Source organism: Carcharodon carcharias, chromosome 3 (genome assembly GCF_017639515.1).
Source record: "Carcharodon carcharias isolate sCarCar2 chromosome 3, sCarCar2.pri, whole genome shotgun sequence".
Classification (NCBI taxonomy): Eukaryota; Metazoa; Chordata; class Chondrichthyes; order Lamniformes; family Lamnidae; genus Carcharodon; species Carcharodon carcharias.
This window is the reverse complement of record NC_054469.1, coordinates 142,518,238-142,546,109: the sequence shown is the minus strand read 5'-3', so window position 1 is coordinate 142,546,109 and position 27,872 is coordinate 142,518,238. Positions and strand designations below refer to the sequence as shown.

The window sequence follows — 27,872 nt, the reverse complement described above, 5'->3', positions numbered from 1 at the left end:
CGAAGCTTGCCTTTGCAGCTCCAACAACTATGACATGACCGAGTCTAGAGGCTCGTCATCTGATCTGGACTCAGCAGATTGTTGTCCTCCAACAGTCTTCTGAGTGCTGGGGTCCTGGGAAGTCCCTGTCGCTGCCTGCTGTGGAACAAAAAGTGTGATGTGCTCACCAGATTCTGATCCCAAGGCTACTCTGAAGATAATGAAGGAAGAAACACTGAATTGCGTCTGGCTATGCTGGACTTCGAAAATAAGAACTGAGGTTTTTAAAATGCACAGAAGCCAGTAGCCAGAATGCTGCAGGGTGACTCCCTCAGAGAAAATAGAACCCCGCCCTATTACCAGCCAAGGTACTTCTAAAGGACACCTAGAAACTAATTGCTCCCTCCAGTCAAGACAATGGGACATAATAGGAGATGAGCATCATCTCATCAAGACATCCTGTGAGCAATGCCCAGATAGATTTGTGAGTTTGTTTCCCACTTGGAATATATAAAGTAGGGGCTAAAAGTGAGCTGAGAAGCTGCCCTAGGGTCTGTATGTTGCTGGGTGTTCTGAGAGAGACCAAGTGCTGGAAGTTTGACTCAGAAGTAACAACCACACACAGTACCCCTGGAAATCGCCATTTTGTAGGTATCTCGATCTCTCTCCCACTCTACGGAATTAAACACGACTGGAACCTCGAATCCGACTACTCGTCTACCAGAGTCAATTCTACTGGAATCTCGAATTGCAATGGCTGCAACGCTCAATCACCTACTCCCCATGAGTCAAGAACTGTTCCATATATCTTATTCACTTACTTCAAGCTAAATTCTTACTTTTAATCTGTATGACCATATATGCATGCGGTTTTATCCTTTCTTGCCTTTAGCAGTTAATAAACTTACTCTTACCTTTAACTCAAGAAAGACTGATCAAATTGGCTCCTTCAAAACCAAAATGATTGGGTCTGGAGAAAAGCATTCACGAAAGGGATGCCTTTTACACTAAATCTTGTTGGAACCAACAGTGGGGTGGGGGAGGGGTGGGTGGGAGTTGCTGAATAAAGACAGGGAGCCAGTCTCCTCACCTGAGGCATAACAATTTGGGGGTGTCCTGGCCAGACAATGACAAATTGAGGGGTCTTGCCTGGATCAACAACTTTGGGGAGCTTCCCCTGGGGCTGGTTCCTAACACTAGGTCCCACCGAGATGTGTGTCTCTGTGCTGAGTGGAGGGTTTGGGTGAGTGCTGAGACAGGACTTCAAGAAGGGTGCCTTCAGATCCTCTTCAGAGGTTTCTTCTGGGCTTGATTGGAGGCCCTGGGTTGTGGACTCCGTCAGCTGTTTGGCAGATATACCCGCAAAAGCAAGGAGAGATAATTCATGCATATAAATAAACTTACTCTTACCTTTAACTCAAGAAAGACTGATCAAATTGGCTCCTTCAAAACCAAAATGATTGGGTCTGGAGAAAAGCATTCACGAAAGGGATGCCTTTTACACTAAATCTTGTTGGAACCAACAGTGGGGTGGGGGAGGGGTGGGTGGGAGTTGCTGAATAAAGACAGGGAGCCAGTCTCCTCACCTGAGGCATAACAATTTGGGGGTGTCACATTTGAGTTGAGAGTGATATGGCCTGTGAAACAGGACATATCACTCACAACATGGCTGTCTGATGGATGTTGCACTGCTGGATCTTCACTTGGTAGAGCACTGCGACCTCACCGTTGGCATAGGAATGGTCCAGATCCTCACCAGCCAGCTGGATGGCTCTATTTTCAAAGTCCATGAGGACCTTGATTTCAGGCATTCCTCCACCAGTTTGAGATCTCTGTCTCTTGTTGTGTGCCAGCTTGTCCGGCATGAATAGGGAGGGAGAGGGCATAAGCAGGACACCAGTCAGGCTGGATGATAAGTATGCCTGGCATTTGTGAAGGTGAGTGGTCCTTGAACTGGCAGTGAGTGAAGGCCCTGTGGATGTGTGATGGATTTGTGAGTATGAGTTGAGAGTGATGTGAAGAGTGACTTACCCTGGATGAACAAAGGAGATCATTCATCCTCTTGCAGCACTGGGTGGCCGTCTTCTTTTGTAGGGCATTGGCACTGACCACACTGCCACCGCCCTCCAAGACAGATTGGTGATATTGCTGTCCATCCTGTGGTCAGAGTGCGGATAGGCGACATTACTGCGGGCCTCCAGTAGACCAACAGACGCTCAAGGAATGCATCATTGAACCTGGGGGCTGCAGTCTTTTTGCCTTCGGGGCCATGTCTTCCGTGCAGCAGTTGTGGGCTGGAAGCACTGAGAGATGTGCATATGGCTGGACTTTAAATATGGCCCCCGACGTGATGAAGCAGTGAGGTGATAGTGTGGCAGGCGAATGAGAGCCCACCTGCCTTGGAAATGGCATGTTTCCTGGAAATGCATAATTAATGCGGCAGGTTTGGGATGATTCGGCGTGAGAAGCCACCATTGCAGCTGACAGGTAAAACTTTGTTTTATCCGCCTACTACCACACTTAGTGCAAATCCACCCTATCTTTTAATTTCACCTTCTATGCATGATTTTATATTTAAATATTGTAACTTACGTTTCCAGGTTTAAAATATATGGCTTGATTTTTGTCTGGTTCTGAATGCTTGAATGGGGTCAGGAATAACCAAAACATTGAATTTTTTGCACTAATTTCAAACTTGCAGTGCCTTCCTGACTCTGCACAATTTTTGTGTGTCCTTTTTGCAGCTTGGGAAGGCCTTGGCTCTTGATCCCGTGTTCACCTCTTCTGTGAGCTCCGTAGGAAATTTGAAATACCTCCCCTCCCCCAGTCCACCTTGTACACCACGGTCTAGATCATTAATATATGTCAGGAAAAGCATGGGTCCCCTGGGAACTCCAGTACAAGCCTTCCTCCAGCCTGAAAACCATTAATTAACCACTACTCTCTGTTTCCTTTCACTCAGTCAATTCTGTATCCATGTTGTTACTGTCCCTTTTATTCCAAGAGCTATAACTTTGCTCACAAGTCTGTTGAGTTGAAAGCCTTTTGGAAGTCCATATGCACCGCATCAACAGCTTTGTCCTGAACAACCCTCTCTGTTACCTCTTCAAAAAAACTTCAGCAAGTTAGTTAAACACAATTTTCCCTCAAGAAACCCATGCTGGCTTTCTTTGATTAACCCACATTGGTCCATGTAACTATTAATTTTGTCCAGAATTATTGTTCCCACAAGTTTCCCCACCACCAAAGTTAAACTGACTGGCCTGTAGTTGCTGGGCTTATCTTTATATCCTTTTTGGACAAGGGTGTAACATTTGAGATTCTCCAGTCCTCTGGCACCACTTGGAGTTCAAGGAAGAGTGAAAAAATTATGGTCAGAGCCTCTGCGATTTTCACTCTCACTTTCCTCAGTATCCTTAGATGCACCTCATCGGTCCTGGTGCTGTATCCAAGTACTGACAGCCCCCCAAAACATCTTCTTTATCAATTTTAAACCCTTCTAGTATCTGAATTACCTCCTCTTTCGCCATAACCTGGGTAGCATCTTCTTCCAATCTAAGGGCAGATGCAAAGTATTCATTTAATACCTAGCTATCCCCTTTGCCTGCTTCCCTAAATCTACTTTTTGGTCCCTAATTGGCCCTACTCCTCCTTTTACTATTTATATGTCAATAGAAGACTTTGGAATTCCCTTTTATGTTGGCTGCCAGTCTCTTCTCATACTCCTTCCTTACTTCTCTTATTTGCTTTTTCACCTGCCCTCTGAACATTCTATATCAGCCTGTTCTCGATTGTAATTTTTACCTGACATCTGTAATAAGCACACTTTTTCTTCTTTATCTTAATTTCTATCTTTGAGGGTATGGGGTGTATGAGGGAGCATGAAGAGTATGAGTGGCAATGGAGGGGGCATGGTGAGTATGAGGGGGCATGGACTGGGCATGGGGTGTATGGGGGCATGGGGGTCATGGGAAATATGAGGGGTATGGAGGGGATTGGGATGTGGGGGAGCATGAGGAGTATGAGAGTATAAGGCAGCATGGAAGGGGCTTGAGGAGTATGAGGGGGCACAGAAAGTATGAAGGGGCATGGGGGGTGTTTGGAGTTGAGACGTCTGGGGGGGATGGTGTAAGAATGAACAATGTTGGGAGCCAGGACACTGTCCCTGTGTAATGAGGTGGGCCTTCTAACTAGCTTGCCTCAGCACCATATTCCTCCCACATTCCGTCGTGGCTCATCAAACTGACCCCTCCTCTTGCACGTCTCTCAAAGACAAAAAATATGGCAGGAATTGGGTTTGGAGGCAGATTTGGATTTCAGAAGTCAGGAATGGGCCTGACTCTCATTTCCCTGCCCAAGATGAAAACTCAGGTTTGTATGTCTCAGTAATGATTTTTCAATCTGATTGGCTGAAGAGACATACTGCTGCTTGCCCTGATCCCTTTTAGATTGTGTTGTATCGGACATGTTACCATGTAAATGTGGGCAGCTTTAATCAAGTATTAATTAGCATGGATGTTTCACCATTTGTTCACCGCTGATTACAAAATCTGGATCAATGACTTAGCCACTAACCCTGCATTGATTATTTCAAAGTGCACTTCCTGCAAGCACCATACAATAAAAATGTACAATATGCATGGAAGTTGGATTAAAAAAAATGTAAAGGGATGTGCTTCCTTACAATCACTGAAGTTTACAGCCTAGAAAGAAACAATATTTATGTTTGAAGAAAGTGGCTCACTCTCTCCTTATAGCCTTGCATCTTTCTCTACTTCAAATGTATATCCATTTTTCCTTAATGATGGCCCGCAACTTCTGAGTTGGATTTGGGGAGTACCCCAAAGATATGCTGCGGAATCCCTCTGGGAAGTTGCTAGGGGGTGAATTTTCCTCCCGACACGCTCGAGCGTGAAGTAATGTGAGACGTCGTTGGATGAGTATGCTGCTGTCATCGCGCACTCATGTGATATTTCAGTCGGTGGGCACGAGCAAGAGTCGGCAGTGCGCCTCCCGACAATTAAAAAGCATATTAAGGCTATTAATGTATTAATTAGCCTGGATTTTTCACTGCTCGTCCAAAGTTATGGTTGGCAGGCGGGCAAATCGGCCAGGGGGCCTTTGGATTTTTGAGGAAATCTCATCCAAGGGTGTGGTGAGATTTCCAATATTAATTTAAAAAAAAACATTTGGGCAGAATTTTTATAATCTATATGTTTAGGTGAATGAGTCTGATGTGTGGACTTTTTTTCTACATTTTAAAATCTTTATTTGATGGTTTTAAATTCTTTAGCTCCCTGAGGCAGCTCTCTACCTTCAGGGAGCTTTCTTCCGCGCTCCCCCTCGGCCATGCTGACTGCATGCTTGCCCTCCCTCTGCCCCCATCCCGGCAGCGCTGAGCCTTTCAGTGCTCCTTTAATGCTGGCTGGCCACTAATCGGCCAGCCAATGTGAAATCACGATTGGGGGCTGATTGCAGGTAGTGGGCTGTTTCCCGGCTGCTCCTGGGCCCACCCACCGCGCACGCCCGACAATCTCAAACTCCTGCCCCAGCTAAGTGTTTGCATGGCAATTGCCCAGAAGTGCACCCTTCCTCTGGACAATTGTGCTGAGCTGGGAACCATCCGAAAATGTGGTTTAAATCACAAACTTCCGATGGTTCCACCGAGGTTATGCGAACAGTTTCTCAGAAGAACTTAGAAGAATTAAAACCTCTTCTAAGTTCTGATTAACTATTGTCAAGACCCAGGCCAATCCCGCAGGACTCCCCCACACCCCCAACCCACCTCCCCTGCCACGGGGCTAGCCCCACCATTCTGGACCTCCGACTGACCCCCCTCACCATCCCAGACTGCGCCCTGACACCCCACCGCAGAAATCCTATACACTTACCTTAGACACTTACCTTCTCCCTGGTCTGTCAATTTCCTGACCCTTTAAAAATACCTGCTTTACAGCAGCAAGTGCAATAAAAAAGGGGGCATGGTCTTCTTGAATATGCTGGAGCTACACTTCACTGGGGACTGCAAGGAGTCTTTCGATGCAAGCCCAAGTAGCTTCGGCAACTGGAAGTGACAACATAATTTTCAAGGCCGGGTAAGTAGGTATTAATTTCTTCTAATTCCTGCAGGCCAGCAATTTTCGATGCTAGTCAGAGGTTACGGCCCAATGTGTAATGGTTTCTAACATGAGTCTTCCCTGTGGCAAAACATTTTATTCTCCAAAACCCCTCTGTGTAGAGTTTGTTCCTGATTTCAATCTTGGCTCTCAGAAGCTGTTTTAAATAAATTATCCATTGTCACTGATGCCCCAACCAGAGGAAATACTTTTCTCCCTTTTTCACTTAAAAATACACTGTAAAAAAAACCGTACACATTAGAAACAAAATAGAATTATGCTGAGAGTTGTGTGTAGCAAGAATTCCAGTTTAGAGAATATTAGTTTGAAAGTCTTTAAATAATAATTTATGATACTAATTTCTAGCAGAACTTTTAGTCACTTATTTCTTTTAATTCTTTCTTTGAAACATAATAATACATTAAATTAAAGGGTGGATTTTCGTGTGGGTTTGGGAAAATCTGACCTGCGCACTTTTGTGCCTTCCAAAATATACATCCATCCCATGTGTGACTCAGCCTAGGATTTTTACTTTTCCACACACAGTGGGGCTTGCAGTGCATTTTGTGAGCCATGATGGAGTGCGTAAGTCGTGTGGGTGTGGAGATGGGCTGGTTAGAAGGCCCATCTCAGTCTTCCAACACAGCAGCGCAGCACACAACATCGTTTAAAGACCTTTAAATCTCAACCCTCACTCTCCCATGCATTCCTCATACCACCCCAGGCCCCCTCAGATTGCCCGTCCCCACTCTGATCCTTTATGCTACCCCTGCCCCTCAGATCCCCCAGCTCACTCCGTGCCACCTCCAAACCCCCCATGTATCCTCCATAGCCACTCGCCTAGTATGCACTGTGTATGGTTCTCAGGAGCCACTCACTAGAAATGGGAATTATTATAAAATCACTGAAAAAAAACCTCTAACAATCTAATAAAATCCTGAATCCAAACACCCTCTCCTTGTTAGGAATAAATGGGCCTTTTTCAGGTTGGCAAATAGTAACTAGTGGAGTGCCACAGGCATCAGAGCCAGGGCTTCAACTATTTACAATCTATATCAATGACTTGGAAGAAGGGGCTGAATGTATGGTAGCTAAATTTTCCAATGATACCAAGATAGGGAAGAAATTAAGTTGTCAAGACGAGGTAAAGAATCTACAAAGGGAAATAGATAGGTTAAGTAAGTGGGCAGGAATTTGGCAGATGGAATATAATGTGGGAAAATGTGAACTTGTCCATTTTGGCAAGAAGAATAGAAAAGTAGGGTACCATTTAAATGGAGAGAGATTGCAGAACTTGGGTGGTACAGAGGGACCAATACATGAATCACAGAAAGTTAGTATGCAGGTACAGCACGTAATTAGGAAAGCAAATGGAATGTTGGTGTTTATTGCAAGGGGAATGGAATATAAAAGTAGGGAAGTTTTACTGCAGTTGTACAGGGCATTGGTGAGACCACATCTAGAATACTGTATACAATTTGCTCTCCTTATTTGAAAAGGTATATAATTGCATTAGAAGCAGATCAGAGAAGTTTCACTTGACTCATTCCTGGGATGAAAGGCTTATCCTGGTTTTCTAACTGCATTGTTAAAACTTTCTTAATAATAGATTCCAGCCTTTCCTGACAACTGACTGGCCTGTAGTTCCCTCTTTTCTCTCTCTCTCTCTCTCCTTTCTTGAATAGCGGTGTTACATTTACTAACTTCCAATCTGCTAGGGCTGTTGCAGAATCAAGGGAATTTTGGAAAATCACAGCCAGTGCATCAACTATCTCTGCAGCTATCTGTTTTAATATCCTGGTATGTAGGTCATCAGGTCCTGGTGATTTGTCAGAAATTAGTTTCTTGAGTTTCTCCAGTACTTTTTCTCTGCTGATATTAATTATCTTAATTTCCTCATTGTTATTAGCTCCTTGGTTGCTCTCTATTTCTGGTATGTAAATTGTGTCTTCCACTGTGAAGACATACACAAATTATCTGTTTAATGTCTCTACCATTTCCTAATTCCCCATGATAATTTCTCCTGTCTCCCTGTCTAAGGGATCAATGTTTACTTTAGCTTCTCTCTTCCTTTTTATATACTTATAAAAACTCTTACAATCTGTTTTTATATCCTGGCTGGTTTACTCTCACTCTATTTTTTTCCTTTTAACAACATTTTGGTGACCCTTTGGTTTCCAAAACACTCCCACTCATCAGACTTCATACTATTCTTTGGAACATTATAAGCTGGGCATCAGGAGGCCAGAGGAGAGGGATGAAAACACAAAGGAGAAGGAGCTACTAGCCTGAGCACAGGATTTGTAGGCACAGGTGACAAAACTAATGCCGAAAGAAACTGTGACTCTCCAGGTAGATGGTCACAGACATCTGTGCCCTTGTCAGTGTGAACCTGTGCAGCATCCCACAGGTGGCAGCACAACAGGTGACAGATGCTCTTTTTATCGATGCTAGACAACACTTCAGGGTCACAACTGCTAGGGCATCGTGGACTCAGAAGGCATTGGGTCTAGTGCTTGGTGGGGTCAGGTGCTGCCTTGCAATACCCTCCTGAAAGGATTTCGATCATTGAGGTGATCTGCCGCACTCTCCATAACATGGTGCAGACCTTGAGGATGGTAAGCCAAAGGTAAGAGAGGAGGATGAATTAGCAGCAGAGGGAGGTGACCAGAAAGATATCACTGCTGCATGATGAGGTGGCCTCCTCCTGCCTCCCGCCAGAAAACGGGCCCCCTCCTCTCCCTCGTGGGTGTCAGTCCTCCAGTTCCCCTGTGGCATCTTGGGACCTTGTAGTGCAGTTTGCAGGCTTTGGCACAAACTCTTTCCCTCAGGACAACCAGCTGCCTCAGTGATGGCTGCCTTAGATGTCTGAAACCTGCCTCTATTCCCTCCCTCACCAACTTTAATTGGACAGGGAACTCATCTCCATGTCAATTAAGGGCTCATCCCCAGGAATATCGGAAACTCTGTTTCCCACTGAAGGCAGGTTTCTGAAACAAAATCAGACCCAGTTCCTGTTTTCTTCCTTCAGGGATGAGATCAGGCCCCGTTTTCTTATTTATACAATCATAGAATGGTTAAAGCTCAGAAGAAGGCTATTTGGGTCCATCGTGTCTGTGCTGGGTCCCTGCAAGAGCAATTCACTGAGTGACACTCCCTCATCTTTTCCCTGTAGCCCTTCAAATTTTTGTGTTTCAGGTAATCCTTCAATTCTCTTTTGCAAACCACTATTGAATTTGCCTCCATCATACTCTTAGGCAATGCATTCCAGGTCCTAACCAATCAATGTAAAAAAAAAGTTATTCCTCAGGTCGCCATTTTTTCTTTTGCCAATCACATTCAATTGGTGTATGCTGGTTCTTAATCCTTCGACCAATGGGAACAACTTCTCTCTATCTACTCTGTCCAGAATGCATTTGATTTTGAATACTCCTATCAAATCTCCTCTTAACCTTTACTTCATGGAGATCAGCCCCAGCTTCTTCAATCCAGCTATGTAACTGAAATTCTTCATCCCTGAAACCATTCTTGTGAATCTTTTCTGCATCCTCTCTAATGCCTTCACATCTTTCCCAAAGTGTGGTGCCTAGAACTGGATGCAATACTCCAGTTACAGCTGAGCTCCTGTTTTATACAAGTTTAACATAATTTCCTTGCTCCAGATAAGACTTCTTGAAGCCGTCACAAGATAACCACCTAAGCTGGATAGATATGCAAAAACTACAGACTGGGATGAACTATGTTGACAGATTAGCAATTTGTGAATGTTCTGGAGGACTGAAGAAAAGTCAAAGGGGAGCAATCCATGCAGGTAGCTCTGACATGGAAAGTTGAACCTAAGAAAATTGTAATAACAAACTGAATGGTAATGTGGAAGTAAATACCCCTGAGTTTTGTTATAGCCAGCTGGATACATAGCTTTAAAGACTTGAGGCAGTTATACTATTTTGAATTTTTCCTTCCTAACCAAGTTATTAAGTAGTGTCAAATTTAACATGAAACTGTATGTTTCCAGTTACTTGGGAACTACAAAATATTTCAAATCCTTCCCTTCTCATTATGAGGAACTTGTTCGTGTGAACAGCATTGACTATCTTAGTCACCCATTAACTGCAGCTTCCTCCAAATAATCACACTAGATTACTTTGGAGGCATCTGGTCTGATAATAGAGGTTAATTTCTTTGCTGGCTGCATAGACTTAAGAATTATTGCAATCTTTTCTAATATGGTCTAAGCCCCTGCTGCTGTTGACACTGACAATTGGCTAGTGCTGGTCTGCCTCCTTTGCTGTGTGCAATTTTGGGCACCACATTATAGACATCATAAAAAAAATGGAAAAGGTGCAGTGTATTTACTAGAATATTACAAGGAGTGGAAGTTATAGTTACGAAGAAAAATTTGAGAAGCTGACGATACAAAAATAGGTGGGAGGGCACGTTGTGATGAGGACATAATCTTCAAGGGGATATAGATAGGTTGAGTGAGTGGGCAAAATTTGGCAAATGGAGTTTAATGTAGGAAAGTGTGGAATCATGCACTTTGGTGGGAAAAATCAGAAGGCAGACTATTATTTAAATGGCGAGAGACTCCAAAAAAGTGCAGCACGGAGGGATCTGGGTGTTCTTGTGCATGAAACACAAGAAGTTAGCATGCAGGTGCAGCTAGTAATTAAGAAGGCAAATGGAATTTTGGCCTGTATTGCTAGGGGGTTGAAGTTTAAAAATAGGGAAGGCTTGTTACAACTGTACAGGGTATTGGTGAGGTTGTACCTGGAGTACTGTGTACAGTTTTGGTCCCCGTATTTAAGAAAGGATATACTGGCATTGGAGGCAGTTCAAAAGAGATTCACTTGGGATGAAGGGGCTGACTTATCAAGAACTGCTAAACAGGTTAGGTCTTTATTCATTAGAGTATAGAAGAATGAGTGGTGATCTTATTGAAACATACAAGATTCTGAGGGGGGCTTGACAGGGTAGATGTTGAGAAGATATTTCCATTAGTGGATGAACCTCAAACTAGGGCACATAGTTACACAATAAGGAGACACTCACTTAAAACTGAGATGCGAAGGAATTTCTTCTCTCAGAGGGTAGTGAATGTCTGGAAATCTCTGCCCCAGAGAGCTGTGGAGGCTAGATCACTGAATGTATTTAAAGAGGAGGTAGATAGATTTTTGAAATATTGGGGAGTTGAGGATTATGAGGAGCTGGGACGAAAAAGGAGTTGAGGCCTAGGGCAGATCAGCCATGATCTTATTGATTGGCAGGGCAGGCTTGACGGCCGAATGGCCTTCTCCTGCTCCTATTTCTTATGAGACAAGGAGGGTGGGACAAGACTAGGTGGCTCATGTAAAGAAAAACACTGGTGCAGACTTATTGCCCGATGGCCTGTTTCTGTATTATGGTCAATTAGGAGTCACATGTGTCAATGACCTTGACAAGAATAGTTTCGCTATAACTAACTCGATAACTAAAGTAGAACTCTCCCCTAGAGGTTACCCATGCTGCTAGCCCATTGATTTACACAGATTATGTGATCTTACAACACAGGATTATTCTTAAAGCTACAGTCCTATGCTTATCAAAACTATAACTACTACATTCCTCCCCCTTTAACTTTTCTGTACATTTTGTATTTACAAGGATATTTATCTCATGACATTACAATATTTACACAGGTCATGAAATTACAAGTTCAATCTTTCAGGTGGTTTCCTGATTGGTGTGGAACGTCATAGCTCCACGACTTTTGATTCTTTTGCAGGAACTACATTCTCTGGAACCGCATTAACATCAGGTACCTCATTAGGTACAGACAGTTCAGTGTCTTCCATTCCGGCAGAGACATCGGGTGTGTCTATCCTTGGTTGACCAACTTCAACAGGAACCACAGGTTCAGCAATAGTTACAGGTGGAACATCATTTTGTTGGGGGTATCTCCCTTCTCCTTAAATGATCCACATGTTTACAGGTGACCCGGCCCTCCACTTACACATGGTACAACAATGGTCCGGTCACGGAGCTTACTTTACTAGGTAACCACTTCGGTCCTCCCTTGAAATTCTTTACATACACTGTTTCTCCAATAGTAAATTGTCACTCACGACTATGCAAATTATTAGTCACTTTTTGGTTCCCTTGACTCTTCTGCATCTTCCCATCCAAATTGGGAAATATCAGTTTGAAGACAGCACCTCATCAGCAATTCTGCAGGCGTTGCACCTGTCGTAGTGTGTGGGGTTGTTCTGTAGTGAAATAGGAAATGAGCAAATCTACTTTCCAATGATTCACCTGTTAACTTTTTCATTCTCACCTTAAAAGTTTCTACTACTCTTTCTGCCAGTCCATTAGGTGACAGATGGTACGGCGCAGTCTTCACAAGGTTGATACCACTGAGGCTGACAAATCATTGAAACTCAGCGCTTGTAAACGCAGTACTATTATCTGAGATGATTACCTCTGGCAATACATGGATGGCAAAACTTTGGCATAGTTTTTCTATAGTACCGCCTGATGTTGGCGATTTTACCTCATAAACATCTAACCACTTGGGATGAGCATCTATAATCAGTTCCAATCAGAACCAAACATGGTTCCAAGGAAAGGACTGATATAATCTATGTGCAATCTCACCCAGGGTCTACCAGGCCACTCCCATGGGTGTAATGGGGCTGCCACCAACAACTCTTGTAGCTGTTGACATTGCACACAGTATTTTACCAATTTTCAATATCACCATCGATACCTGGCCAGCAAAGATAACTGTGTGCTATCGTCTTCATTCATAAGATTCTTGGATGGGCACTATGTAGCTCTACTAAGGGTGGTTCCCTTCCTTGTGAAGGAACTACTACTCGTGCACCCCATAATAGAATATCATTTTGACTACTTATCTTGTGTCTTCAGTTGAAAAATGGCTTCAATTCATCACAGACTGGTTCCTGGGACCAACCATGGAACACATGGTTTCTCACTCGAGACAGGACTGGTGTTTCTTATCTGCCTGGCACAGACTGGTGAGGATGCCAGGAAATTCATTACTAATTAGAGCTCTTGGGGAATTGGGGCATGGTCATTGTTCTCTTGCAAAGGAAGGCGACTTAGGGCATCAGCATTTGGTATATGAATCCCTATGCACAAAGGTGTATTCATATGCCGCCAAAAGTAGGGCCCATCTTTGTATTCATGTAGAAGCTATGGGAGGTATAACTTTTTCTTCGCTAAACAGACCCAAAAGTGGTTTGTAGTCTGATACTATTGTGAAATGTTGCCCATGCACGTATTGGTGGAATTTTTTTACACCAAAAATAATCAACAGACCTTCCTTTTTGATCTGACAATATCTATTTTCAGCTGTGGTAAGTATCCTGGATACATTGCCTATTGGCCTCTCTGTACCATCATCCATCTTGTGAGATAATACTGCTCCCACTCCATAGGGGACGCATTGCAGGTTAGCACCAATTCCTTTGGCCATAATGCACTAACAAATTTGAAGAGTGCAAGAGCTGTTTTACTTTCATGAAGGCCTCTTCTTGAGGTGACTCCCAAACCCAATGCTGGTTTTCCTTTAGTAGAGGGAAGGTGATGGCATAGTGGTATTATTGTTGGACTAGTAATCAGAGTTAAGACTCTGGGGACTTGGGTTCAAACCTCACCACAGCAGATGGTTGAATTTCAATTCAATAAAAGTCTAATGATATCCATGAAACCATTATTGTTAAAAACCTATCTGGTTCACTAATGTCCTTTAGGGAAGAAAATCTTACCTGGTTTGGCCTACATGTGACTCTAGACCCACAGGAATGTGATTGATTTGTAAATGCCCTCTGAACTAGGGATGGTTAATAAATGCTGGCCTGGCCAGCAACACCTACATCCAATGAATTAAGAAAAAGTGAACGTATAGAGGCTAGAGCTGTTGATAAATTTGGTAGAAATCAGCCATAATAATGTACTATCCCTAAAAATTATTGAAGTTCAGTGACATTCTTAGGTGCAGGTGCCTCTCTGTTTGCTTTAACCTTCTGTTCAACAGGGCGTAACCCTTGGGCATCTATCCGGTGGCCCAAATAAATGACTTAATTTGCCTGAAAAGTGCATTTTTCATACTTTAGGTGCACTCCTGCTTCTAAAAATCATTTCAGGACTTCCTCTAGCCATATGTTCCGCTCCTGTGAATCCAGTTATCAGTATATCGTCTAGGTTGTTCTTGTAGCAAGCTCTCCATCATCCTCTGAAAAATGCCAGGCTGAGGAAACACTGAAGGACAGGCGTGTATATTGACATAACCCTTTGTGGGTATCTATGGTCACAAATTCCCAGGAGGCATCATCCAGCTCCAGTTGCTGATATGCGTGACTCATGTCAAGCTTTGTATATGTTGTCCCTCCTGCTATTTTGGCACAAAGGCCTTCAATCTTGGGAATAGGGTACCTGTCCAATTTGGCTGCTTTGTTGACTGTTAATTTATAAACTCCACAGATCTGGGTGGTCCGGTCTGATTTAAGGACAGGGACTATGGGTGGTGCCCACTCTGAGAACTGAACTGCTTTTACCCAGTCTCTCTAGCTGGTTCAACTCAGCTTCAACCTTCTCTCTCAGGGTGTATGGCACCAGTTTTGCTTTCCAGAAGTGAGGGGTTGCTTCTGGGTCCATGTAAATCTTGGCTTGTGGGTCTTGGATTTTTCCAAGTTCACCCTTGAAGACGATGTCATTTTTTTTAGCAGCTCTGGCAATCCCCCTGCTCACAACTGGAAGATTTCAGACCAGTTTAACTTAATCTCTTTTAACCAATCATGACTTGGAAGGCTTGGTCCTTCACCTTCTACCACCATCACTGGTAACTGTGCCGATTGGTGTCTATAATGAACAGTTACTTTGGTGATACTTTTTTTTAAACTGGGTTTCTTCTCCCATGTACATTTTCAACTTGGAAGATATTTGTTCCAAATTTAATTGTTGAGCACCTTTATTTAGATATCTGAAAGTCTCCCGTTACAGTGGTAGAAGCACCCATGTCTACTTCCATTTTTAAGGGTTTACCATTCACTTGTACTCTGATAAGAATAGGCTTTATCTTCCCAACTTTCATGTTGGATAATGAATAAATGTCAGAATTGATTGTTTCTGGCTCTTCTATACTATGCACTTCATTGGACTTCGATTGTTAAATGGAAGCCTATTTAAATCTCGCTTTGCAATGTTTCAATATGTGTCCACCTCTGTGACAAAAATAAACTCTATCTTTTTAAATTGCCAATTGTTAGGAGTATGTTTCCACGTCGATAAAAATGATCTTTCGACTTCACAGCTAAGCTGTTTCTTCTCAATTTTTGGTTAACGGGGGCTATTTCCTGCTTCGCGGCAGAGTCCCGGCTTTTTGTGCTACTTTTGGCTGACTGTTACCGCTCAGCTAGGAGAATGACGCCATTTTGTGCCCCTTGAATTGTTTGTGAATCCCTTATGGCGCTTTCCATCGCAAGCACTATCTCTAATGCTTTCTTAAAATCAAGATCCACTTCAGCCAGCAATCTTCACTGAATAGCATCCTCCTGCATGCCACATAGCAAATGATTCCTGAGCATGTCATTCAGGCTTCCACCGAAATCACAATATTCCGTTAGCTTTTTTAAATTTCGCCATGTAGGTAGCAATAGTCTCTCCCGAGGCTCTATTCCATGAATTGAACCTGAACCTCTGCATTGTGACTGAGGGTTTGGGTTGAAAATGTCCCTTTAGAAGGTCTCCTAATTCATTGAAAGTCTTTGAATCTGGGGCACAGGGGGCCGTCAAGCTTTGAATTAAACTGTAGGTTTTGCTCCCTCAAGTACTCAGGAGAATTGCCCCTCTCCTATTTTCCTCCCCCCCTGATTTCATTGGCTTGAAAGTAGAATGCAAGATGTTCTATATATTGAGACAAATCAACTGTGGCTGGTTCAAAGGGATCGACTCTGCCAAACTGTGGCATCTTGGATGAGTATATCTTCCTTTCTTTTTAATTATCTTAGATACTCACAATCGCTGGGTGAGGGACAGTACTGGATCTGATTTATCCTCATCGCCAGTTTGTTATAGAGTTGATTTTCTAGGCCACTTTTCTTGGCGGACACATTTAACTTTATTTACAAGACAGCAACAGTGACTAAAAACCCTATAACTAAAGAAGAACTCTCCCCTCGAGGTTCCCTGCCCTGCTAACCAATTGGTTTATACAGATCATGCAATCTTACAACATAGGATTATTCCTAATGCTACAGTCCTATGTTTATCAAAACTATAATTACTACAGTATGTATTGGACAAGGGATTTCTTCTGCCCATAGGACGAATATGTTGCAGATGGTCCTAAGTGGTTACTTTTGAAGAAAGAAAGCATAAATACTCCTTAGCTATTTGGTTACTCTGAAGGCTTATTTGTAACAATGGTTATATAGCTTTGCAATGCTAGAGCTAGACAAATTGAAATTAACTATTGCATTGCCTAAAAATGAATGTTGGGCATTGATTGGAATTGTATGTTAGTGCTGTGCATCAAACGGTACTCCATTTTTGGAGCTCTGCGTTTGAAGAGTACTCCGTTTTCAAGTGCTAATCACCACTAGTTTTGGGACAGAATAAGCATGAAAACTGTTGGTTTTGTCATCCAATAAACAATCATTGACCCTTTTTGTCAAAAATGAACTCAGAAAGGAACTGCTGTTTACAAACAGCAAGAATGAAATTATGGAACTTTTTTTCTGAGTGGAATTGGGAGGCGGGGAGGGGGTGGATGGGTGGGAAATGAGGTGCAGTTGCTGGAAGTATGAGAATATTGGGGTGGTAATTCCTTTAGATTGCTTTTTGGGCCTGAAATAGATATTGTGCACCCTAACCAGGAAGTGTGAAACTAGCCTAAAACAGGGCTTTGATTTGATTAATATTATTTAGGTGAGCACAGACTGATGTCCCTAATTTTGGCCCTCTTTGCACCTGTTTTACATCCAAAAATGGACACAACAGGGTCCAGTTTTTACCCCATTGTTCCTGGTTGGGAATATCAAGTGCTACTATGTTGCACACTTGGCAATTTTATACTTGATGGACACCATGGCGGCCAACTTTACTAGATGTTCAAATAAGATAAAGATCATGAGAAAGGAGCATTGCATGTCTTAGTTTCCCCTGTCGGTGATTTAGGCATGAATCAACTTCAACCATGTGTGGAAGATTCCGATGAATAAGAACAATCATTGCTATAAGTGAAAGCTCTTTTGGATAGCAGTTTCTTTTTACATAATTAAAAGTATTCATTGGTGCATAGATGAAGGAAGGTAGATTTATTTGAATTCCAGTACAATGCAAAACTTTTCTATTGCATCGTTTTTCATTTGATTGGAGATTACACCTTTCCCTTATTAAAAAGCACACTATTTCCAGGCAGATGCACCCATTAAAAACATCCAAGAAGTGAACAGTTTGTTCTTAGTATCTCATAGCGACAATATTAAGACAGCATTGTATTTACACAAGGTATTTATTCAAATAAATACATTTGCTTGGGGCTATCTCAATATAAAAGCCTGTACATTTTTAAAAAAAAAATCTGCACTCTTCACTTGTCCTACCACATTAGCTATTTGAATTCAAAACAGAACACGTGGAAATTAATTGGGCCTGAAATCACTGTTTATTGAGAAGGAATTCAATTAATAAGTGTGTTAAAATGCTCTACCTGTGACAAACGCAAACAAGCAATTAGTTAAGTGTTTACCAGCATCTGTCACATATGGTTATCAGATAATGTACTGATAATGGATACTTGCCAAATAAAAAAGTAATGGAAAAACAAAAAAGAAACATGGCTTTCACATCTTGTCTAGATTCCCTAATAAGTGTAAACCTTCTTAGATAACTGGTATTCTATGCCTCAGAGGATTATTTAGCTGTCACTCTTATTCTGGTTTTTGTCTTAATGAGGTTATTTTAGACTGAAGCTGGTTACTGGATGAGTCAACAGATTGGAACTATTCTTTTTTTATTTACAGTTCAGATGTCAAGGCAAATTTGAATGCCAAATTAATGATCAAGTAGTACATTTTTGCTTTTGTGCACACAAAAACAAATCTTACTGAATGTATGTAGCTATGATAAAATACAGAACTAAATTATATGTTAATTGCTTTCTTTGGATCAGGCATCTAAGCTAAATGGAGAGATTACAAAAACTGAGAATCTTATACTGGAGATACGAAGGCTCAGGAGAGCTTATTGAGCAATTCAAGATTCTAATGAGCATAGATAAATAATATGTTTGACATAATCATTATGCCAAGAAGGCAGGAACTCATGCTTAGAAAAAGGGAAGGAACTCAGAAGAGGCATGGTGAATAGTTTATACTTATCTACCTCAGACAGAGGATGGATATATGGGCAACCTGTGCAGGGAGACAATGTTAGAGGACTGTATGGACAAACTGAACAGGAAACTGGGTAGATGTTTTGCAAAGAAAGTGGCAGAGCATCATTGAGAGAGCGTATTTTTTTTTAACTTTTGAACCAGTCAGATGGAATGCAAGATCTCTTTTTCACATCAGAACATTTCTGTATTCTTAACTCCATGCACTTAAATGATCTGATAATAACTTAAAAGAGAAAGGATATACAAGAAAACTTGCACTTTTCATAACCACCAGACATCTGAATGCATTTTACATGAAATACTTTTTGAAGTGTAGTTACTGTTATAATGCATGAAACATAACAATCAATATGCACACAGCAAATTCCCACAAACAACAATGTAATGATGACAGTTAATCTGTTATTTGAGAGATAAACCTTGGTCAGGACACCTGGAATAATGCCCTCAGCACTTCTTTGGAGTATCAGCTTTGATTATTGCACTCAAGTCCTGGAGTGGGTCATAAACCCAGAGCCTTGTAATTCAGAGGTAAGAGTGCTACCATCTGAGCCACAGACGAAACTTAATGGCAACTGTTTATTGAGAAACCAGAAACTAACTGTAAAATCAACCTGAGCGAGGCAGAAATTCGGCACAGATAAGAGGAAAACAGCTTCCTTTGTGCTAACATTTGTAACATTTTTGTTAACTTCAGGACTTGGGCCTGAGCTTTTCAGTCAGTGTGTGGGGGCGGGCCTGACACGCTGGTGTATAAAATGACATGTGATGACATCGGGCATGTATCCCGGCGTCATCGCGCTGTCTCGCGATGTTTCGTTTGGCGGGCATGCGCCGGAGTTGGTTGTGCGCCCGCTGATAACTGAAAGGCCTATTAAGGCCATTAATGAATTAATTAGTATTATTGTTAACACTGCCCATCCAACCTTAAGGTTTGCGACAGGCGAAAAGGCCAAGTGGCCTTTACGGTTTTTAGGAAACCTCATTCTCAAGCGGGATGAGGTTTCCTAAAGCTTTTATGAATCAAGTAAAAAAGTCACAGTCACATGAGGGGATATGTTTAATTTTTTTTTTCTCATTTATTTAATTATTGCAATAATGTTTCAATCTCCCTGAGGCAGCTTTGTGCCTCAGGGAGATTGAAGCGCTCTTTTGCGTGCATGTGCAAAGAGCGCTGGTTCCGATTCTCCCTCCTCCCCCCGCTTGCACAGGTAGCACTGAGCGCTACGGCTCTTGTCTTATGCTGGGCGGGCCTTAATTGGCTCACATGTGCAAAATGGTGGCACGGAGCCAATCGCAGACGGCAATCGGCTCCACGACCGCCCCCATCTGCTCCTGCCAAGCCTGCCCGCCGACTGAAAAATTCAGGCTTTCATTTTCAAGAGACAGTACTGATTGTTTCACTGTGCATTTACAACTTCATTGTACGTTGAACGTTTCTGGATAGTGGCTGTATAGGATTTGATATTTAAGAGTTTTTTATTTAGTACATTTAAGCTTTAGAATGACTTTCTTTGTTTACATACCTCTTTAAGTACCATGACATAAATAAAATATCTGTACTCTACTATGTTGCTAGCTATGTTATCTCACAAAATAAGGTACTGGCATAGCCTAAAACATAAATTTAAGCTGTCTTTAAGGGAGGTTGCTGAAAGATAAGAATTGCAAACAAAAGAATAGTTGTCATGAAAAGAGAGAAAAAAACTGAATAATACTTTGGGTTGGAGACCCTTCTTTGTAGTTATTTTATTTTTCTTTCATATCTTCAATGCTTACAGTTTATTTTCTTTTCACCACAAAAATAAAGGCGAGGTGTAAATTAATGAAGGACTGAAATTCCTCTTACCAGGGTTGCAATCTGTAAGAAGAGAACAAATTGACAGAAGAACCTTAGAGATGGTCAGTGCTGGGCTCCAGTTATCCTTCAGGATATCCAGACAGATCACTCCTTGACTGTTGATATTGCAATGATAGATCCTTGTTCGGAAAGTCACCTGTCAAATTAAGGTGAAATTAGACTTTCACAGGAAATGAGATCAGCTTTTTTCACTTACGAGGGTCTGGAAATGTACATTTACTTTACATGCTGTACAAGACTATAACCTGGTTTCAGTTAAATCATTACAAAGTAAATGAGATGCTGCATTCAGAGGATCCAAAGACCAATAACAGCTAATATCAAGAGTACCTCCAAAGGGGTAGTGCTGATTTGGAGTAAATAATAATTCAGAAAAGGTCTTACCATCAGAGGTGAAGGCAGCCATATGCTCTGTCTGCTGGCAAAATGATGATTTGGCTTATCCATAGGACCAGTGTCACTTCACTTGTATGTACCTTCCCCAATTACTTGTTTTTCTGCCAGCTGTGGTGTGTGTCCTGTATTATAAACTAGCCTGTCACCATAGCACTGGGCTCCCGAGGAAGCATTACAGAGCCACTTTTTGGAAGTAGTTCCACAATATAAAAGAATATACTGACATACTTTTGGGACTACAAGTACAGTGAATACTAAACAAAACTTTTACTTTTAGAAAATGCCACTTGAGAAATGGATGGTTTCCTGCTGGTCCATAGCCCTGCTAAATATTGTATGGTGAGTTTTGGGGTTCCAACAGCATTGTAAATCCATATTTTGATGGCTTCACTGATGTACTTGCGCCTTAGGTATGTTGTGTTCCGGCCTGCTGAATATGTCAAACTGGTGTCATGTATCTGGCTGTTTCTGTCATGATGTGATATTACAATGATTCAAGTACCTAAATGCACTAAATCTATTCTGCATCAATTCCCAGACTTTCCATTTCTAAACATAGCTTTATGTGTCACTAAAGAAAAGTTTTGGGCACAAAATTTAGGTCTGTAGTTATTGAAACTGAACATCCTCTTGGAGCTGCTTTCAACGCAGCCCGTGCGGCATACTATCTCGAGAAGTACTCTTGCATGGACGTCCCTTACGAGTGATGAATGCAACTGAATTGGTAATATGATGCACCACACAGCCCTTCTGTTTGATGTGATGTTCATTTTACAAATTTGGGTCTATTCAACAAATTTGCATATCAAAGGAACAAAGATCAAGCGTTCAGCTGCATGAGGGGCCCAGCATTAGCGTTGTTAAGAATATATGAGACATTGGGTGGAATTTTCTGTGCTGGCTTTGGCAGCGTGAGTGGACAGTATGCTGAGAAGGCCAAAAATTTGCAATTGTCCACTTTGCCCGTCAACGGCAGGCTGCATTTCCACTGTCGAATGTCGAGAACCTCATTGTAATACATCTGCTTATCATTATAAGTCCAGCATGCTGGAATCATCCCTCCATACTCGATCATCCAAGCACATCGGCATTATTCATGTCTATATGTTTCAGAACACATCATCTCAGTTGCAGGACATCACCGCAGGAGTTTCTCAGGGTAGTGTCCTCAGCCTATCCATCTTCAGTTGTTTCATTAATGACCTTCCTTCCATCTTCAGCTGCTTCACCAATGAACTTCCGCTATCAACATCCTGAGGTTATCATTGACCAAAAACTGAACTGGACAAGCGGTATAACTACTGTGACTACAAGGTCAGAGGCTAGGAATCCTGTGGCGAGTAAGTCATCTCCTGATTCCCCAAAACCTGTCCACCATCTACAAGGCACAAGTCAGGAGTGTGATGGAATACTCCCCACTTGCCTGGATGACTGCAGCTCCAACAACACTCAAGTAGCTTGACACCATCCTGGACAAAGCAGCCCACCTGATTGGCACCACATTCATAAACATTCACTCTCTCTTCCACAGACATATAGTAGAAGCAGTATGTACCAGCTACAAGATGCATTGCAGAAAGTCACCAAGGATCCTTAAGCAGCAGCTTTCAAACCCACGACTGCTACCATCTTGAAAGGCAGGGGCAGCAGATACATGGGAACACCACCTGGAAGCTCCCTTCCAAGCCACACACCAGCCTAATTTGGAAATATATCGTTGTTCCTTCACTGTAACTGGGTCAAAACCCTGGAACTCCCTCCCTAATAGCACTGTGGGTGTTCCTACACCACTTGGACTGTAGCATTTCAAAAAGGCAGCTCACCACCTCCTTCTCAAGGACAATTAGGGATGGGCAATAAATCCCGTAAAATGAATTAATAAAAATAAGGTGGGCACTTGGCGGGCTGCAATCGGAGGTGAGTGAACAGTAATGTGCAGTGCTCTCCAGGGTCTTCTGTTGGACTTCAAGGTTGAGGCACCACGCATTTAGGCGAGGACATAAGCAAATCACTTCTTCCCAGCTGGCTGAGATTGTGGTGTCAGGGAAAGGACTGCCCTGTGGTTGAGACGACTTGTGGGGGAAAGTGCTGCACTGTGGTTGATGTAGTGCACAAGCACATGCGGGGTGGGGAGGGGGGGGTGGGGTAGGAAGCGGCCACACATTAGGGAAACCTTGTATAAAGTGACCATTCCTCTGCAAATGAGAGTTCTGATGCAGCCACATTGACTTGCTTGGAGTCAGGCTCTAGCTTATTTGCCCACTCAAGCAGCGCAGAGGCATGAAATTGCCAGCAAATGCTCCTGAACTCTTTACCCCATGGACACAGATTGCATTTTAGTGGACTGCAGAACATTTGGGTGGGGTCGCGGGCAGCCATGCAATGCACTAAACTCTGGACATCCAGGTAGTGGCAGCACTAGGGTCTAGGTCGAGATTAACCAGTTGTTCTTAATTCCTTCAGGGAATGGTCCTTGATGGCTTCTTCACCCCCCACAGAACCATGATATCTCTTCTTCTTTCCACTTCCACCTTCAATGCCACACGTGACCCTGGAGCCTTCCCTCTGCCCTCTTGTTCCATTTTCCTTCTTTAGAATTGTACAGTAGCAGCAGCATCCTGTAGTTCAACACAGCTTCCCTTTAAGAGGGGCAGACTGCCTTTCAGAACAGAAGGTTGGTTGCACCATATGCTGCTTGGTTCCATGCTGAACATAGGGGCAGCCAGCTGCATGGTAGATGAATGGCACAATGCTACAATCATGGAAATGAGGTGGCAGAACCAAATTCACATGCTGTCTACTTTCATCAGAACCAGTGCTGGCAGTTTTACTGACATCAGGATAGGAGACACCTTGGCTACCTTAGATTGGACCTCAGAGGAGCAATTTGATCATCAGCAGCAGCCTGCATTTGAGATGGATCTGCACCAGAAGAGCAGAGAGGAGAGCAACAGATGGGTGCAGCCTGCAGGAGGCACTACTTGCAACAAAGATTGTATAGGCAGAGATTGATTTTCCTTGACATGTCAGAACAACAGTGCTTCAGGGGTCGCAGGTTGTGTCAGGTGGATGCAGATACTTGGAAACTCCTAGAGGACCTGCTGCTTGCTGGACCTAGTTACCACGTGTTACCAGTGCCTGTCAAATTAACTACTGTTTTCAACATTTATGCTTCTGAATCCTTCCAGAGCTCCGCTGAACACATATCCCCAGTTAGTGGCTCACAAATGCATAATAAAGGTGACTAATGGGTTGTTTGCTAGAGCCAACAATTATGTGAATTTCACCTGCAAAGGTGCCAGTCAGAATAAGCAGGTACTAAGGTTGATGTCTCTGTCTAGTTTCCCATAGGTGTAGAAAATTACTGAGTGCCCATTATTACAATCTGGGCACATCCAGATCAAGCAGAAATACTTGTGAAATGCAAGGGTTTCTACTCCATTAATGTGCAACTGCTAAGCAGCCACAAAATGATATTTGTGCATGTGTGTATCAGATTCCCTGGGAGTCCCTGTGTTGCTTTCAACTTACTTCAGTCAAAGCTCCCCAATCTTTTTGGGTCTGAATGCAAAGTTAGAGGTGACAGCTAGGAGGCAAAGGATACCCACTTCCAACTTGGCTGATGACATTTGTCAGAAACCCAACAGGTTTACAATAAGTGACCACCAGATGTATCATTGAACAAGCCATCGGCATGCCAAAGGTGCACTTTAGATGCATCTAGAGGCACCCTACAGTACTTACCTGCCAGGGTTTCCAGAATGGCTGTGTTTTGCCATGCTCCAAAGAACATTGCTCAGCAGCAAGCATTGGTTCAACAAGAGGAGCAAGACGCAGTGCGCAGATTGTCTGTGGATGATTCGAGGAAAAGAAGAGCAAAACAAGAAAGATGAGGAGATTACTGTAATGTACCGTCAGCTCATATTGCTGCCTGAAATGCCAGGAATGCACTTTTGAATGCAGGATTCACTTGGGTAACACTACCAGGCTGATGTCAGAACCATGTGCAATGGCCGTTTTCCCTGATTTCCACAACTGCTCATCCCACTAGTATAACTGACACAAAGCAGTCCTGCAAATAACCAACCATTCTCCTCATTGGTCCCTGTAAAATCTTCCCATTCATCTTTGAACAACTTAAAAGGTAAGTTGCCACCCAGCAACCAAGAATGGATAAGATGGGAAAGTGGCACAAAGTAATACATTTTACGAGATTCTACTAAAGAATGGAAACTTCACAAAATAACATTTTCTCATACACCTTGTGCATATTTTTGTCTGTTTTCATGGCTTACTTGCTTTTTCTGAAACAGGTTGTTAGCCTGAAGCCAAATCTCCTTGTATTTAAAGTAGAGACTGCTAGAGGATATATCTTTTTGAGACCAACTGCCAAGATCCGTGTAACATAATATGGTTCACCTTTAGTCTTTAGGATGATGGCCATTGAACTCTTCCTGGAACACTTCCCCCTACTAGCCATTAAAATCTTGTCTAGAAGAGATCTTCCACCCAAGCGATGCCATACTAGCCATCACTCCCCTCACTGAGTTGGGCCTGTCAGCTGATCTAGTGGATGTAGAGGAGATTGACTCAAGATGAACTGGTGCCAGACTGTTAGTAGATGCTGGGGTGACGTGAGAAAATTGGCTTTGGACAGGAGAGAATGAAGTACTTTGTATGCGTCGTGTGTCTCTAGATGTGGGAGCTTCTAGGTCCAAATCTAAGTAAGTCATGCACATCCCCTGGTGAAGCTATAAAGCTTTACTACAAAAGCAAAATACTGCAGATACTGGCAATCTAAAGGAAAAAAGAGAAAATTCTGAAAATACTCAGATCAGGCAGAATGTAATTTTTCGACTGGGAGATATTTTTTAATCTGTAGAATTGAATCTGTAGAAGTGGAGGGAGAAAAACTGAATTAACATTTCAGGGAGATAACCTTTCATCAGAACTGGAAAATGTTACATGCAATGTATACTAAACAAACACAGAGGCAGAGAACAGGGAAACGAGGAAATAACAAAAGAGAAGGTTCTGTGATGGGGTGGAAGGCAGGAGAGATTAAATGCCCAAGGGGATAGTGGTGCAAGACAAAAGGGGATAGTAATGGATCAAGTGAAGACACAAACTATGGGCCTTGAAGAGGTTTAAATGGCAATAGCAGAATCGTCACCAACAGCTGCTACCTGAACAAATCGGAACAATAGTTATCATCTGAAATTATTGAGTTTGATGAGAAATCCAGCAGCCTGTAAAATGCCTAAACCAAAAATGAGGTGCTTTTCCTTGAGTTCTGATTGAGCTTCATTACAATTCTATAGGAGGTCAAGGCCAGGTAAGAATGGGGTACAGTATTAAAATGATAACTGACCAGAAGCTGAGGCATGCTTGTGGACTGAATCAAGGGGTTCCACAAAGTAATCACTCAATCTGTGTTTGGTCTGCCCTGTACAGTGGGGATCAGCATTGTGAGCAGGGAATACAGTATATCAAATTGTAAGTACAAGTAGATTGCCGAATCACCTGGAAGGAGTGTCATGAGGTGAAAGGACAACCGATTACACAGGAAGGTGCTGTGGAAGGAAAGCGAGTGTTAAGGGTGATTGAAGAGTGGACTGGGGTGTTGTAGAGGGAAGGGTTCCTTTGGAATGCTGAATGTGGAGTGGAGGGGACGATGTGTTTGCTGGTGGCATCATGTTGGAGATGGCAGAAATGGCGGAGGTGGCAGAAATGGTGGAGGATGAATGGAGGCTGGTGGAGTGGAAGGTGTGGGCAAGAGGCATCCTATTGTTGTTCTGAGAGACAGTGGAAAGGATGAGAGCAGAAATGCAAGAAATGGGACAAATACAGTTGAGGGCCCTGTCAACGACACTTTGTGTAGGTGGGAGAACCTTCAATTGAGGAAAAAGAAAGACATTGGAAGCGCTGGTTTGGAAGGTGGCATTTCAGAACATGTACAACGGAGACAACGAAACTGGGAGAATGGAGTCAGGTGGTTACAGGATATGGGATGGAGGGAGTGTATCAAAGTCACTTTGGGAATTCTGATGAATAGTCATATGGACTCGAAACATTAACTGTATTCCTCTCCGCAGATGCTGTCAGACCTGCTGAGTTTTTCCAGCTATTTTTGTTTTTGTTTCACTTTGGGAATTAGTGGGCTTGTAGTAGATAAAGGTATACAGAAATGGAGGATGAGAATTTGGGGAAGGCTCAGAGATAGACCATAAGAATGGAAATTGGAAGCAATGTTGATGACATTTTCCAGTTCTAGGCTACAGCAGGAAACAGCACTGATACAGTCGTCAATGTACTGGAATAAAGAGGTGGGGACGAGACCTAAGTAGGACTGGAACAAAAAGTGTTCTCCATATCCTATGAAAATGCAAGCGTAGCTAAGGCCTACACCAGATTCCCATAGCAAGACCTTTTATTTAGAGGAAGTGAGTGGAGTCAAATAAGAAGTTGCTAAACGTAAGAACAGAGAAGAGTGGTGCTAATTGGGAACTGGTTTGGCCTTGGTTCAAGGAAGAAGCAGAGGGTTCTCAAGCTGCCCAAGTAGGGATGGAAGTGTAAAGGGATTGGATGTCCAGGGTGCAAAGGAGACAATTAGGGCCTGGAAACTGTAAAAGTGGCAGAAGGTGTGGAAAAAGTTACAGATAAAGGTGGGAACAGACTGCAGAAAGGGAGAATATATGGAGTTAAGATTTCCCAAGGCTCAGGAAACCTGGCCAATACCAGCTGAATTTAAAGATCTAAAGTACCAACCTGCCTCTTTGGAGCAGGTTGGTCATCTGTCCACACTCCTGCCTCAGTTAAAACCAGATGTGGGTGGGTTAGAAGCTGGTTTGGATTGGATGCTGATTTTTAAGACTTTAATCCCTCAACTGACCCAAATGTGCCTGATTTGTTTGTTAAAATTCCTTCTTATTTTTCCATTTATGAAGTACCTGAGTCATTTTTATATAAATGCAATTTGTTATTGTTTTAAATAAACTTCTATAAATATTTTTAGATGTTCTATCTCTATATTCCAAGCCATCAATCAGAAATCAAAGACAAACCAAATAAGCGATGGAGTAATAAATTAATCACACTATAAACTCAAGATTGTTTCGTT

At 42.6% G+C, this 27,872-nt stretch overlaps 1 protein-coding gene across 1 annotated transcript in view; it reads right to left on the bottom strand.

Annotated features, from left to right (window-relative positions):
* Window positions 1–27,872, bottom strand: part of ube2e2 (ubiquitin-conjugating enzyme E2E 2) — a 392,850-nt gene that overhangs the window by 18,313 nt on the left and 346,665 nt on the right. The window contains exon 5 of the mRNA XM_041185150.1: window positions 20,345–20,492. Within this exon, the coding sequence (XP_041041084.1) occupies window positions 20,345–20,492 (148 nt within the window). The remainder of the gene's footprint in view (window positions 1–20,344; window positions 20,493–27,872) is intronic.